This window comes from Rhinopithecus bieti, unplaced genomic scaffold (genome assembly GCF_001698545.2).
Source record: "Rhinopithecus bieti isolate Rb0 unplaced genomic scaffold, ASM169854v2 scaffold_26504, whole genome shotgun sequence".
NCBI lineage: Eukaryota > Metazoa > Chordata > Mammalia > Primates > Cercopithecidae > Rhinopithecus > Rhinopithecus bieti.
The window spans coordinates 1,205,550-1,219,688 of NW_016812891.1; the positions used below are offsets into that span (position 1 = coordinate 1,205,550).

At 39.8% G+C, this 14,139-nt stretch overlaps 1 protein-coding gene across 4 annotated transcripts in view; it reads right to left on the bottom strand.

Annotated features, from left to right (window-relative positions):
- The window catches only part of LAMA4 (laminin subunit alpha 4), a 150,826-nt gene that overhangs the window by 94,032 nt on the left and 42,655 nt on the right, over positions 1-14,139 (bottom strand). For all 4 annotated transcript variants that reach the window (XM_017847108.1, XM_017847107.1, XM_017847109.1 and 1 more), the window contains exons 4-5: positions 8,654-8,778; positions 3,242-3,322 (exon numbers count right to left, since the gene is read on the bottom strand). In XM_017847108.1, the coding sequence (XP_017702597.1) occupies positions 3,242-3,322; positions 8,654-8,778 (206 nt within the window). The remainder of the gene's footprint in view (positions 1-3,241; positions 3,323-8,653; positions 8,779-14,139) is intronic.

Genomic DNA, 14,139 nt, shown 5'->3' on the forward strand with positions numbered 1-14,139 from the left:
TTCTTGGTTTGGACTAATTATTACCTGTGTTTAAAATAGATATCCATACAAATCAGCTGCCTATTTAGAAAAGCTCTTTTGGAGAGGTTCAAGTTCACAAATACATTGAAAACACACATTAGGCAAATGTTAACTCAGGCAACTTAAGAGCTTGGCTGTTCAAGCAGAAATCCTCCTCTTATTCCCAGGGTCAAACACAAATGAAAAGCAGCAAAGGCCACCACCATTTGGAAGATGAAGCCCTTCTGGCTCAGTATCTTCATCTGCAAGATGACAAAATACAACCTTTTCTAAGGTGGCTGTGAAGATGACAGATGAAGAATGTAATGCAACAAGGACACAAGTGACCATTAATCAGTGGCACTATTTAGCTCAGAACCATAATTTCTAGCTAAGGAAACTGGGACTCGGGGGAAATGAGCCAACGTGTCCCAGGAACACATTCGGCAGTGGCAGAAGTTGGACAATGACCACCATGACTCATACTGTCACCTGCTAATTCTTACTGAACATTTATTCAGTGCCAGGTCCCATATTAAAAACTTTACAGTATTATCTCATAACAGTTTTATGAGATGGGTAACTTTATTTTCTCCATTCTGTACAAGTGGAAATTGGCACTTGGAGAGGTCAAAGAACTTGCCCGGGTAGGTCACAAAGTGGTGGAGCTGAGACTCACACTAGCCAGGTTGATGCACAAATCTCTTCTTTTCAACACTCTACTTTCACTTCCCAGACTATTGCTCTTGTCTAGAGCCTACCACTCCAGCCGCAGATCTGACCCAGTCTTACTGGGTAATGGCAGAGCTCATGAGCCTCCTATGTGGGCTGAGGCATTTATCATCTGTAATTCCTTGTCAGAGCAGGGCATGCTGTCCTGTTGAGGGTTTGGGATGACAGAACCCTTCTCTGCACCCCTGTGTGATTTTACAGGACTGTGCCCTTAGGGTCCAGGCGATTTCACTTCTGGGAGCTTTGCATTTGGTCAGCAGGGCTCTATCTCAGGCCATTAACTCTCCCCATGGGGGCCATCGAACACCCATTAGCAATACTGCTTAGTCATTATCAAACTAAACTGAATTTAACCTCAGATACTGAGGAGAAAAAGCTCAATCCTGGCTAATTAACAACCGCTGCAGACCTCCTGTGAGCCAGAAAATGAGTAGATCAGGTGCCTCCTATTCCTGTGTCCCCAAGTAAGGAAATATAGGATACGTGTGTCACAAATATTAATCAACCCAATGTAATCGATCATCTCTGTCAGTCCCTCCTAAGAGATGAAATTCATGTGGGCCTTAAGCTCACTTTCCTCTTATGGCAATAAATAAATAAATTTTTAAAAGTCCACAACCCTTTAGTGATATAATTATCCACATTTTGCACATTTAATAATCATAATAATAATGCCTTCCAAGTGCAAAGATTTTTCTCTGTATCACAGATACTGTGGCTTTTTTATTTTTTTTTTGCGTTTCAGACCCACTTTTTGAGAGATACAGGGTATTTTCTTTGGAAGTGAGATTGCTTATAATTTAAAGTTTACATTTTGAGCCCCAGGTTGAGTTTGTGAGCCCGTCTGTGCTGTTGAGCGCCTGCAAATGAGTGACTGGGTGCTTGACTAGCTCTGCTTAGCTCTTCCTCCCCTGTCTCTAGGGCACTACACATCATTTAGCTGCCTAAACACAATGGTGAGGCCAATGCTAATAGCATTTCTGTTAAAAACAAGAAAACCTGTCTGAGAGACTCTTTTAGCAAAAGTAATTTTATCTTACAATACTGTGAGCAGCTGGCAGGTGGAGGGAATGGGAAGTATCTTACCAGGAATCATTCAGTGGAAAGCCTCTCGTGCTCTGTGGAGAAGGCCTTTCTTACATGAGCAAAGCCCAGAGCAGTTTAGAAAACAGTGTCATGTGCTTTTCAAAAGAAGACATTTATGTGGCTAAGAAACATGAAAAAAAACCTCATCATCACTGGTCATTAGAGAAATGCAAATCAAAACCACAATGAGATACCATCTCATACCAGTTAGAATGGCAATCATTAAAAGTCAGGTAACAACAGATGCTGGAGAGGATGTGGAGAAATAGGAATGCTTTTACACTGTTGGTGGAAGTGTAAATTAATTCAACCATTGCGGAAGACAGTGTGGCCATTCCTCAATGATCTAGAACCAGAATTACCATTTGACCCAGCAATCCCATTACTGGGCATATACCCAAAGGATTATAAATCATTCTACTATAAAGACACATGCACACACATGTTTACTGCAGCACTATTCACAATAGCAAGGACTTGGAACCAACCCAAATGTCCATCAATGATAGACTGGATAAAGAGTATGTGGCACATATACACCATGGAATATTATGCAGTCATAAAAAAGGATGAGTTTGTGTCCTGCAGGGACATGGATGAAGCTGGAAACCATCATTCTCAACAAACTAACACAGGAACAGAAAACCAAACACCACACGTTCTTTGGAGGGGAACATCACACACCAGGGCCTGTCAGGGGTTAGGGGGCAAGGGGAGGGATAGCATTAGAAGAAATACCTAATGTGGATGACAGGTTGATGGGTGCAGCAAAACGCCATAGAACATGTATACTTATGTAACTAACCTGCACGTTCTGCATATGTATCCCAGAACTTAAAATATAATAAAAAAAAAAAGAAAAAAAAGAAAAGAATGTCATATGTAAATACCAGCCAGGGATCCAGAAAGCCCAAACTCCTGTGGAATTTGTTTACTTTTTAGTATGGTATAAAGCTGGCATAAAGAATGGGCAAAATAATAGCTTTGTGGATTTTTTTTTCTTTCTAATTTATTGCTTTATTGACAAAAGGTAATTCACATTTTATTTACTGAGGAAACCTCACTCTTTTTTGGGGAACACTAATTTTAGTAGTATTCCTCAATGATGGAGAGAGAAAAGAGTACTACCAAACTCATCTAGAGAGTCTTTTCAAAACACACGTCCTCAATTTCCTTTTTCCCTGTGTGCTTACGCTGAGATGTGGCCCTGGCCTGAAGCCCTAGGAAGCATATTGTTATTTGCTGTATCTGGGGGATGGGATTTGGGAGAAGCTTCCCTAAGGGGTTTGGAAATGCCTCCCTTAACCACACTTAAGCGTCTCCTTCAGGACCAACCGAATGGGAGTATGGCAGAGCTGTTGAGTGTGAGAAACAGAAAGCTTCCTTTGACCTACACAGAAAATAGAGAATTTTATTGGCTTACCTTTCACAGTTAGGTCCAGCATAATTTTCTTTACAAATGCACCGAACAGCTCCATTTTTCCTATAGCAAGATTCTGCAAAACTAAAATTGGAAGCAAATATTAGAAGTCAATTCCATACAACATCGAAGAGACTGTCTTAACTTTTTATCAGATTACCTCTATGATGGTCCCATTTAAGTTCTAATGGGTGTAAGCATTTTCTTTATTTAAACTTGTACACTTTTACCTTTCAGGAAAGGTTAGGCCAGCAGGCCCCAAAAGAAAATGCCACTCGTTGGTGAGGCCATTTCCCAGGTCCTATATGTATATTTCAAGCACAAGTCCAAAACATGTATTCCAAAGCTGGAAATAATCAAATTCTACCTGCAATTTTGGATTCATAGGAGAATCCCCTTTTATTTCCATCACTGTCTGTGTAGTCATTTAAAAGTTTCCCCTTTTTTCTGCACTAGAACTTGTCCAGTTTTAAAGGGAAGGAACCAGTTCTAAACTATATAATCTCCACAGAATTTTAATTTCTTTCTTGTGTACTTTAAACATTGGAAATAAGGGTGCTGAGACTGGCTGAGTTGACGAAAGTCCCAGTCAAGTACTGCAGCAAAACATAGGACCCACCATAAAAGGATTTTATCCCATGGAACCCTCTCTCTTCCTTCTTCCTTTTTTTAAAAGATAATAAAAATTAGGACACAGGACAAAAAAGTAATAAAAATATTGGTTTGGTGGAATAAATAAGTCTCCTCATTATTAAGGCAAGGGAAATGGGATTATGATCTCCACGTGTTTGGAAAATTCTTCATAGACACATGAATTGTGTGGGGCATAGGGGGTTGTGTGTGTGTATGTAAAATTTTAAGGACTTTTAAATTAGCTTTGGCTTTGGTACTGTACAACCAATAAAGTGTGACCCGCTGCTCTCTTGTTCCTTTATGTATCAGCATTTCTTACCCTAATGGTGTTTGGAGGAAAGCAAATAGATGTGTTTATTTATTTGAAGACACTTCTAAAATCAGTCAGAAAACAATTATGTGTTTCTCAGTGAAAGGCAACACCCACAATTTATTTTCTCTAACAGTTTGATAAAAACATTCCAACAAAATTACATTTCTTTCCTCTTTTCCCCTTTATTTTGCTTGTTCTGATTTCTTAGCCTACTTAAAGAACCACTGTCAGTTAAGAGTCCAGAACAGGAACCCCCGCTTCCATCTTTCTTTGAAGGTGTTCCACCCAGCAGCCCGCCCACGCTTGAAGGATGCAACATCTGCTAGGGGCATCTGGAGTCATCCGCCTGTAGCTGATGTCCTGCTGTTTCAAACAGATGACATTTTCCTTAATTGGAGCGATTTCCATAGCTACTGGTAGAGATGGAGGACGTCTGGCCAACCCCCAGACAAATACATGGACATTATGCAAATCGTCCCTGGGAACAACGGCGTGACCACTGGTCTCTGCGGTGAAGGCAGACTCGGCGGCAGGGCCAGCCCGCAAGGGTTCATTTTTGTTTCTCATCAGCATTAACTGTTTATGTTTTGTCTGGTTTTGGCTAGGAGAGTGAAAACACTGCGTCTCTCTCAGCCCACTGTAACCACTGTGGTGCCCGTTTCCAGTGGAAGGGTGTCTTTTGCTCTTAGAAAATCCTTAGGAACTTAGAGAAAAATAGACTCGGCCCTTTGTTTGTTTGCTTAACCCCCTCAAGCATTATTTCCTTGCTTTCTTGTAACTGGAAATCCAAGTCGTGCGTCTGTGGGCTCAGCTTCATGAAGGTTTCAAAGTGTAATTCAGAGTCTAAACCAGACACCTTTCTGAAACGTCCTGGAACTTCCATTTCTATAGAAAGTAGCAATATAAATTCCTTAAAAGCTGAAAGAGGCAATGGGCATTTGATTTTGATAAGATATTTAATTAGTATTTGAGATTAGTTAACTAAGTTAATAATAAGGCCAGATTAAAGGTTAGAACTTTTTAGAACCCAAGAAAATTTGTTCTGTTCCACGATCACAGACTAACCCCTCCTCTCCTTTTTTGCAGCCAGATTCCCCAGCAAGGGATTCAAGAAGTAGAGCTGTTGTCACTACAGAGAAAAATCTGTAAAATCCCTTGGTCTCTCACACCCTTACTAATTCCTTCCTACACCGACATAATATTTACTTATAGGTGACACACTTTTGATTTCATGTTCATTTTCAGTAGGTTTTTCAGCCTTGAATCTGTACTATTGGGGACTTGAGTTTTCATATCTGTGAATATGTACCCAACTTTAGAGCACATTCTCTAAGTCCCTTCAGTGCTTCTTTGAACCCTGGATCCACTTACACAGAGAAAAAACATGGGCAGACGTGGTGCCTTGATACCTTTGGAAACTGTTTCCTCTTTCAGGAAAGGAGACTCATTTCACAGTTGGCAACTTTTGACTTCATTTCTTAGAGAGTTAACAGCATTCAGAAATGCTTCTTGCTCAACGAACATACTGGATAATGTCATTCAAAAGGTAAAGGGTCATTTGCTCTAGGAGTTTCAAAACACTGCTGTATTTTGACCTATCTCAATAAAGGTGAGTTTTTTGACTGTTTTATTCACTGCTGTGTCACCAGCGACTAGTGCATGACTGGCACATAAAAAGTACTGAATACCAGTTTTTATACCAGTGTATAATAAGTGCTCAATAAATATATGATTGCATGTAGACAAGGCTTCTCAGTCCATAGGGAATGATGTTCTAAAGGTCTCATATCCTAAGACCAGGTAATTTAGATAAGAAAGTCTTGTCATGCAAATAGGGTGAAAAGTACAAAAGTGGAACAACATAATTAGAAAGAACCATCTGAGATTGGCTGCCTAATTCATCTGCTACTGTCTGCAAAAACTGCAGCTCGATGCTTATAAACCTTTTCTGAGCAGCCGAGGCTACACATCTTTATGAGAGAATGAGTGAAACCAGCTATGAGGAAGTTGGAGGTAACATATTTAACAAAATACACCATGGCAAGAGAACTGTGCTAAATATCTCACCAGATGTGATTAAGACTAATGCTTGAGAGCTGAATATTAATGAACAATGAAAAACTATACCAAGACGGAGTGAAGGGAGCTCATAAATCAGGACATACTTGAGTGAAAATAACAGAAGAGTTGATGTTTGCATTTTCTACCCTCACTGTGAGTACCATGCATTTTGCACAAGTTATTAATACTATCAGACATGAAAAATTACAGAGCAAGGTCTGAGGCAGTTTAATGGTTTCTAAAGAAGGATGGAGCTGAAAAACGTCTGACTACTCTGACTGTTAGACTTGTCGTAGTATTTGAATACATCACAAGCTATTAGGTAAAATGTTAGTTGATATTGGTGTTCAGTTAAGGAAAAAACTTCGGGGGAATCTGATTGCCATCTCTCTTTTCTTTTCTGTTTATCAGTAAGTGTGTGAGTATGAGTGAGTGTGTGTGTAGAAAGCATTCAGATTTTTAAAAGTCATTTTATGTGTATCATTTAATCTTTAAAACAGCTATCAATTACATAAATATTACATCCAAACACTTAGAACAGTGCCAAGCACTGAGTAAGAAAAATCTAAGTATTAGAAAAAATACAGTGGTATGTGTTCAAGAAAGGCAACATCTACCTCATACCTTTGGGATGGTGTTCAGAGCACCAACCCAAATGCTCCCCACATATTATCCTAGTCCAGTCCTCACAATTCTATGATGCAGATCCGTACTTTCTAGTTTGACTTACTGTACTAAGAGAAAATCTGAGATACGGGGCTGGTAAATGAACCAAGGAATAGAGCCAAGATCTGAACCCAGGCTTCTTGACTTCAAATCCCATGGAAAGTGAGATCTAGGGAGAAAGTAACTTGCCTGAGATCACACAGGTATTATGTGTCAAAATATGAATATGAACCTAGATTGGCTACTCTTTCCATTTGTGGCATAATAATAGAAAAAAAAAAAAACAGTATTTAGCCTTTGTCTCTGGTTCCTGGCACAGAACTCCTGTAATTCTTGGAATTTCCTGAGGGAAAAGACTGTCTTTTGTTATTCATAACAGCCACCTTTTAACCATATCTGAGTTTATGCTAATGAGGTGACTCACAGTGGATCCCTAGATATCTTCAGAGTGGGAGCCCATGACCAGAGGAACCACCAAGGAACCAAACATAAACATGTAATTAGACGTTGGGAATTTCAATGCTCCCCACCCCCAACCTCTAGGGAGGAGAGAGAGGCTGGAGATTGAGTTCAGTTACCAATGGCCAATGATTTGACCAATCTATGACATGAAACTTTGATTAAAAACTCCTGAGCAACAAGGCTTGGGGGGCTTCTGGACGGTGACACATGGAGGTGCTGAGAGCGCAGTGCTCCAGCAAAGAGCATGGAGTCTCTGCACGCTCTCCTTCTTCGCTCCCACCTCTCCATATCCTGCTCTATGCATCACTTTCATGTAGCTCTTTTGGAGTTGTAACCTTTATAATAAACTGACAGTCATAAGCATAGCACTTTTCTAAACTCTGTGAGTCATCTTAATGAATTGTCAAACCTGGGGAGAGGTTGAGGGATCCTTCCCAAATTTGCGGTCTTCTGGGAAGAAGTGTGAACTAGCGTGGGGACCTCATTTTTGGCTGGCATTTGTAATGGGGGCAGTCTTGTGGAACTGATTTCTTAACCTATGGGATCTGTGCTGACTGTGGAAACTTAGTGTCAGAACCGAATTGGTTGTAGGACACCCAGTTGGTGTCAGAGAATTGGTTATTTGGAAAACCATGTATCACTATACCTGTTAAATTCCATACTCTGTCATTTTAAAGAGAATAAAATGGCCAGTGATGACTTAATTACTGGATTTATGAAAACATTCCATTATTTCCATTAAAATGTATGTCTCTTTCCTTTAACTTCTCACTCAGGTCAAAACATAGCCAGAAAGTGTTCCTGTAAATCTTCTGTGAGCTGATTGGCCTAAAGCATGCATTCTGTTGATCTGTGTTCTAATTCTGAGTGAAAAGCCATATGTAGGGAAATGTTTCCTTTATGAAAATCATAAGAGGCAATAGTACTAAAAATATGATATTATGATGAGTCTGTTGGTATTACCAGTTGTGATTGCTCTAGGTCGAGGGATAGTCAAGAAAAGATGAGACTATCCTTGCTTATAAAACTTAGGAGACTTTATTGACCTTATGAGGCACCCCAACATTTTGGGAACAGAGCTATCATCTATATTGTAAGTGCTTAAGTTTTCCAGGTGGTGTATTTAGATGAGAAACCTTTTCTCTATCTTTTCCAGTCTCATCTCAATATGAGGTTTTGCCTGTGGAGAAGCCTCAGAACTCTGGATAAGGCAAAACAAAACAAAATAAAAAAATATATAGACTGATCATTAGAAGAGACCATCCTCCTTTAGGACTTACTTGGCCAAGTGGGGTAGGGGACAGGGGCATGGCTGGCAGAATCGGGGTGCTCCCCTGATGGAATCTCCGATATAACCATCCAGACATTTTTCACAGTGCTCTCCTGTTGTGTTCCGCTGGCAGTGCTATGAGACGAAAGACAAGAAGATTGATGAGGATGCAAAAGAAATTTTAGAGACAGCAAACCTAAGCATCATGCAATACTTTTTCAAGCAAATGGGACGTCAGGTCAGATAGCACAGACAGTGTGTGGCAGTACTAATTAGTACGAGGAGTCACCCAGGCCCCAGTCAATGCCAGAAAGTGTGGGTAAGTGGTGAATGAATTTTTCCTGGTCTTTTGTGTGTGTGCTAGCAGCCTGGGGACTCTAGAGTTTGTGTGCAGAGGAGATTATTCATCAGTTACTCATTTCAATTCAGAGTGATAATGAGAATGATCAAACCCTGGATGTTCCAGAAATATCGGCTTATTGACTTCAAATGAATATGAAATGAGAAACCAACCAACCAACCAACCAACCAATCAACCAATCAACCAACCAACCAACCAACCAACCAACCAAACAAACAAACAAACAAAAAACATCCTTCTGGTACTTACCCATGACAACAGGAACAATAAGGATTTATGGTCTTGGAAGAATAAAATGTGTCAGATTATAGTATAAATGGAGTAGAAGGTAGATAAAGAGCATTCTGCTCATGGGTTGGTATCTTGGATAGTGACATACAAGAAACAGTAAGGAGGTTTTTTTTTTTTTGCGTGATTTTTCCACTTGTAGTAAGGATTATAGGAGTAAAAGCACAAAGCAGGCTGACCCTTCTGTCTGGAATGCTGTTCATCATTCAAGATCACACTAGGCTGCAAAATCTCTTGAAAGTAAATCCTAATTCTCCCTTTCCGAGTCCTTCCTTCTTTTCCACCACCCACATTGTAGTGCTATTATCTGTTCTCAGCCTCATCGCCCCTCCCCAACTCTGTGTCTTTCAGCACTAATGAAGTAGGCACTCAGTAACTGTCAAACTGATGGATTAATTTCTACAAGGGGCAGTGAGCTAACACACAAACAGCTTTCTTCTATGGGATTGTACTAGATGGTTCAAGGCAAAGCCATTAGCTCTACATTTTCATCTTTACCTTCATCAGAGTGTATAAAGGTTGAATTGGGGTTGCAGTGGAAAATCATACTGTTAGAATTAGAATGCCATCCTTCATCAGAGTGTATAAAGGTTGAATTGGGGTTAAAGTGGAAAAGTATACTGTTAGAATTTGAATGCCATTGAAGAAGCACCGTCCTATTTGAGCAGTTGCCTTAGTCACACAGATGCATACGAGCTTCAACAGAACAACTTTTTAAAAACAGTGGAGGAACCTTGGGAAAGCAAGATGGAATAGCAGTAGGCTGAACTCTGAGCTCCTTATTTTGGCCTTTATGCTTTATTTGAGGTTCAGAATAAAAGAATAGCAAGGCTCTGCTCTAAACATTTTATATAAATTAACTGACTTAATTCTCACAACAATCCTGACATGGGTTCCTATTTCCCCCGCCACCCCACCCCCCGCCATTTTACATCTGAAGAGATGGAGGCCCAGACAGATTAAGTAAATTGCCCAAGGTCACATGTAGGTGTCAAAAGCGAGACTTGAATTCAGGAAATCTGACTCCAGAAGTGAAATTGTTAGTTTCCATATTATACTGCTTCTCCAGTATTGCTGAGGAAAAGACTTAACAAACAGTTGTAAAATGAATGCATTAGAAAGCATCGGCGTTACTAACATTTTGAGCTTCAAGTGAAATATAGTATCAATACATTAGTCAAAGGGGAAGAATCTTAATAAGGGCAACTAGCTATCCCAGTTGAATGTTCTTCACGCATTTGATCAGCCATTAGGTATGAGCAATCTTTAGACCCTGATTAGAATTATGTCTGCAGAATAGAATTTAGGGGCTAGTTCAGACTCCTTGAGAGATCAATGAGAAACTCTGAAAAATAAAGTGTGATATGCAGACAACAGGATGGTAACGTATTTCCCTCACAGTTCATAATACTGTGTCTTGTCCTAAGTCAGCCTTCAGAAATATTTTTTGGGGAAAAATGAAGGAAAAGGGAAAAGGGTGAATTAACGAATTTGTGTCTGGAGCAAATAAAGGAAATTAACAAGCACCCAAAGCTAATACAAAATTGTGGCAATCTCTCATCCCTGGAAAAACCAATGAGCCTTACCCAACTACCATGAACCCAAGCCATGAACGATCTGGCAGGACTGCGTGTAGGCTGGGGTTAAATTTGTCTGAGTTCTTCTTGGACAGATGAAGCCCCTCTGTACAGAAGAAAACAGGCCCATTGTAAGATGTTAGGCCATTCTTTGTGCCCAAAGTGACTATTATGCTGCAAAAATGAGCTAATTCCCAATTCTGTCCCCTTATGGCTTAAGAGATGCTTTAGATTCCTTGTCAGGGCTTTAATTCTGCCATGGCAGCCATGGGAAGCAATGACCCTCGAGAGCAAAGCCACCAAATTTCTCTTGCCCTCTAAATGCTCAGAATGCAAGTATGAACTTTCCTTATCTGCCTTCTTTCAAAAGGTTTATTATGAAATTCCCTAAAAGGCTTCGATGCACATTCTGGGAGGCTGGCAGACAGAGTGCTGGAGGCAGGGAGAAAAGGACCCTAGCTCTTCCACTTTCTAGCTGGTCAACTTTGAACAAGTCTCTTGATCTTCTTGGTTTTCTGTTCCCTTATCTGCACAGTGACAATTTAGATGGCCTTTCAAGTTTCTTTCAGTTCTGATAATTTTTTACTTTGAGATTGCAAAATGTCTTCTGTTTTACTTTCAGTGCTCTGGCATTTAAAAAACAGAAAACAAAAATGACAACAATAAAAAAGTATGTTGTTGTGAAGTGATATGGTTTGGCTCTGGGTCCCCATTCAAATCTCATGTTGAACTGTAATCCCCACTGTTGGAGGTGGGGCCTGGTGTGAGGTGATTGGATCATCGGGGTGATTTCTAATGGTTTAGCACGATTCCCCTAGTGCTGCCTTGGGATAGAGTTCTCATGAGATCTGGTTGTTTGAAAGTGTGTAGCATCTCCCCCTTGGTGCACTCTCTCTCTCTTTCCCCTGCCCCCCTCGCAGGCCATGTGAAGATGTGCCTGCTTCCCCTTTGTCTTCCATCATGGATTGTAAGTTTCCTGATACCTCCTCAGAAGCTGAAGCCTGTACAGCCCACAGAAAAGTGAGCCAATTAATCCTCTCTTCTTTATAAATTACCCAGTCTCAGGTATGTCTTTTTTTTTTTAATCCAAAGAGTAAAGTGAAAGCAAGTTTATTAGCAAAGTATAGAAATAAAGAATGGCTACTCCATAGGCACAGCAGTTAGGTATGACTTTATAGCAGTGTGAGAATGGATTAATACAGGAGGAAAAGTTTATTTTTTAATAAACTGACTCCACTTAAAAATGAAATTAGCAATCTGAACTTTTAACCAGTGGTTAAGAAAGCTATATCTAGATAATTGATCGTAGGTAAGTGCTTGGAATGCCATTTAGACACCAATTGTGTCTCCCCAACATGAGAAATTATGTCTCTCATCTACTTGGTCACAGGACCAGAATAATGTAGGAAGAAGGTTCAAAAGAATCCAGTTTGCCTTCTTGTGTTTCTCAGCATGCTTTATGCAAGACTAGATCCATGGATCTCAAAGTATGCCCAGGGAGGTCAAAACTGTTTCTAAATAATACTAAGATTTTTCTTATATTTTGCATTCTCATTTTCTTATATGTGTAAGGTGAAATTGTGTAGAGGTTACACAACACAAGATACCACATAGTCTGATGCAGAAGCAGATGGCAGAATCCATCTTCTTCTATTAAGCCAGACATTAAACATATTTTCAACTTGTAAAATATGTTTATGTTTGATAAAAAACATATTGTCTTAACATGCAATTTGTATATTATTGCTATTTTAAAATGAATGTATAAGGATTACAAATTTTTTCAGTGTAAATTTCAAATGCAGTAAATATTGGTAGATATAGTCCACATAAAAAAAAGCTCTCTGGTATCTTTAATAATCCTTAACAGTGTAAAGGTTTATGATATTATAAGGTTTGCAAACTGCTCTCTGTGTAGATCAATACTTACCCAACTTCAATGTGCATGTGAATCCCCTGGAGATCTGGTGAAAATGCAGATTATGAGTCAGGATGTTTGCATCCTGAGGGTCTGCATTTCTAACAAGTTCTCAAATATCATCAATGCAGCTGGTCTGGACTACACTCTGATAAGCAAAGGTCTAAATAAAAATACCTAATATTGGCAGCACTGTTTGCTAGTTATATACAGGGTTGGGCCTGAGCCTGAGTTTCTAGCATAAGACAGTACATCTTACTGCCATAAAGAAGTGACCCAAGTATCTCATAAATTACAAAATTAAATATTTTTGCAGTTAGGGTAGCTTGTTATTTTAGTAACCTATTCATTCATTCATTTAACAAACCTTAATTAAGCGGATAAAAGACAATGGGCTGTATCTGTTATTAAAATGAAGAAGACTTGGTTCCTGCCTTTGAGTAACTCACAGACTTGTGAAGGAAACAGAGGTCAACAAAGAATAATACAGTGTGTGAAGGGCTATGTCTGAGGTATGCAGAAAGTACATACCTGCCATGGGACAAAGATGAGGGAAAGACAGCGTTTAGTTCTTCCTGAGGAAGTTGGAGAAGGCTTAATGGAGGTGGTGACATTTGAACTAAGCCTTGAAGTTATCCTTCAAGAAATCTCAGGTAGAAAACAGGGAAACAAGTTCAGGCACAAGAGAGTGAAAGAATAAAGTATGTTTAGGTGGCAGTGTGCTCAGTGTGGCTGGAGGAGAAACTCCAGGAGGATTTTGGAAAGAGGGATGCCTTGATTGGGTTATGTTTTTGAAAGACGTTTCCATTGCTGTGTGGGAGAGAGAGTAGAGGAAGGAGAGTCTGGAGCAGGAGACAGACAATGAGTGGTTGGGAAGCGGTATCGGTGGTCAGCGAGGTTGTGGCTGTGAATTAAGGCAGTGGGAAGGGAGAGATGAGAGCAGGCTCTCTCCTAGTTTGAATTGGTAGGATATGATGTAAAATTGATAGGTGGGGAGAAAAAAAGGAGATCGATGGAGCATTTGGAGTGTCTAAGCATGGGGGACCAGCAGAGTAATGCTGTTACCAACTCAGGTGGGACTATATGGGGAGGATCAAGTTCAGGTTGGGAGAGAAATGATGAACAATGTATAGATAACTCATTACCTGCATTCAGTTTCTGTCATATATATATATATATATATAATGTTTTCTTTATTACATTCATTTATCAATGCACACTTGTGTTGCTTTCACCTCTTGGCTATTGTAAGTAGTACTGCTATAAACATGGGTGTGCAAATAGTCACTTTTTGTTTTGTTATGTTCTCAGCCCAGGGTTTCTTAGGCCATTTAGGAAGTAAGAACTTCCAA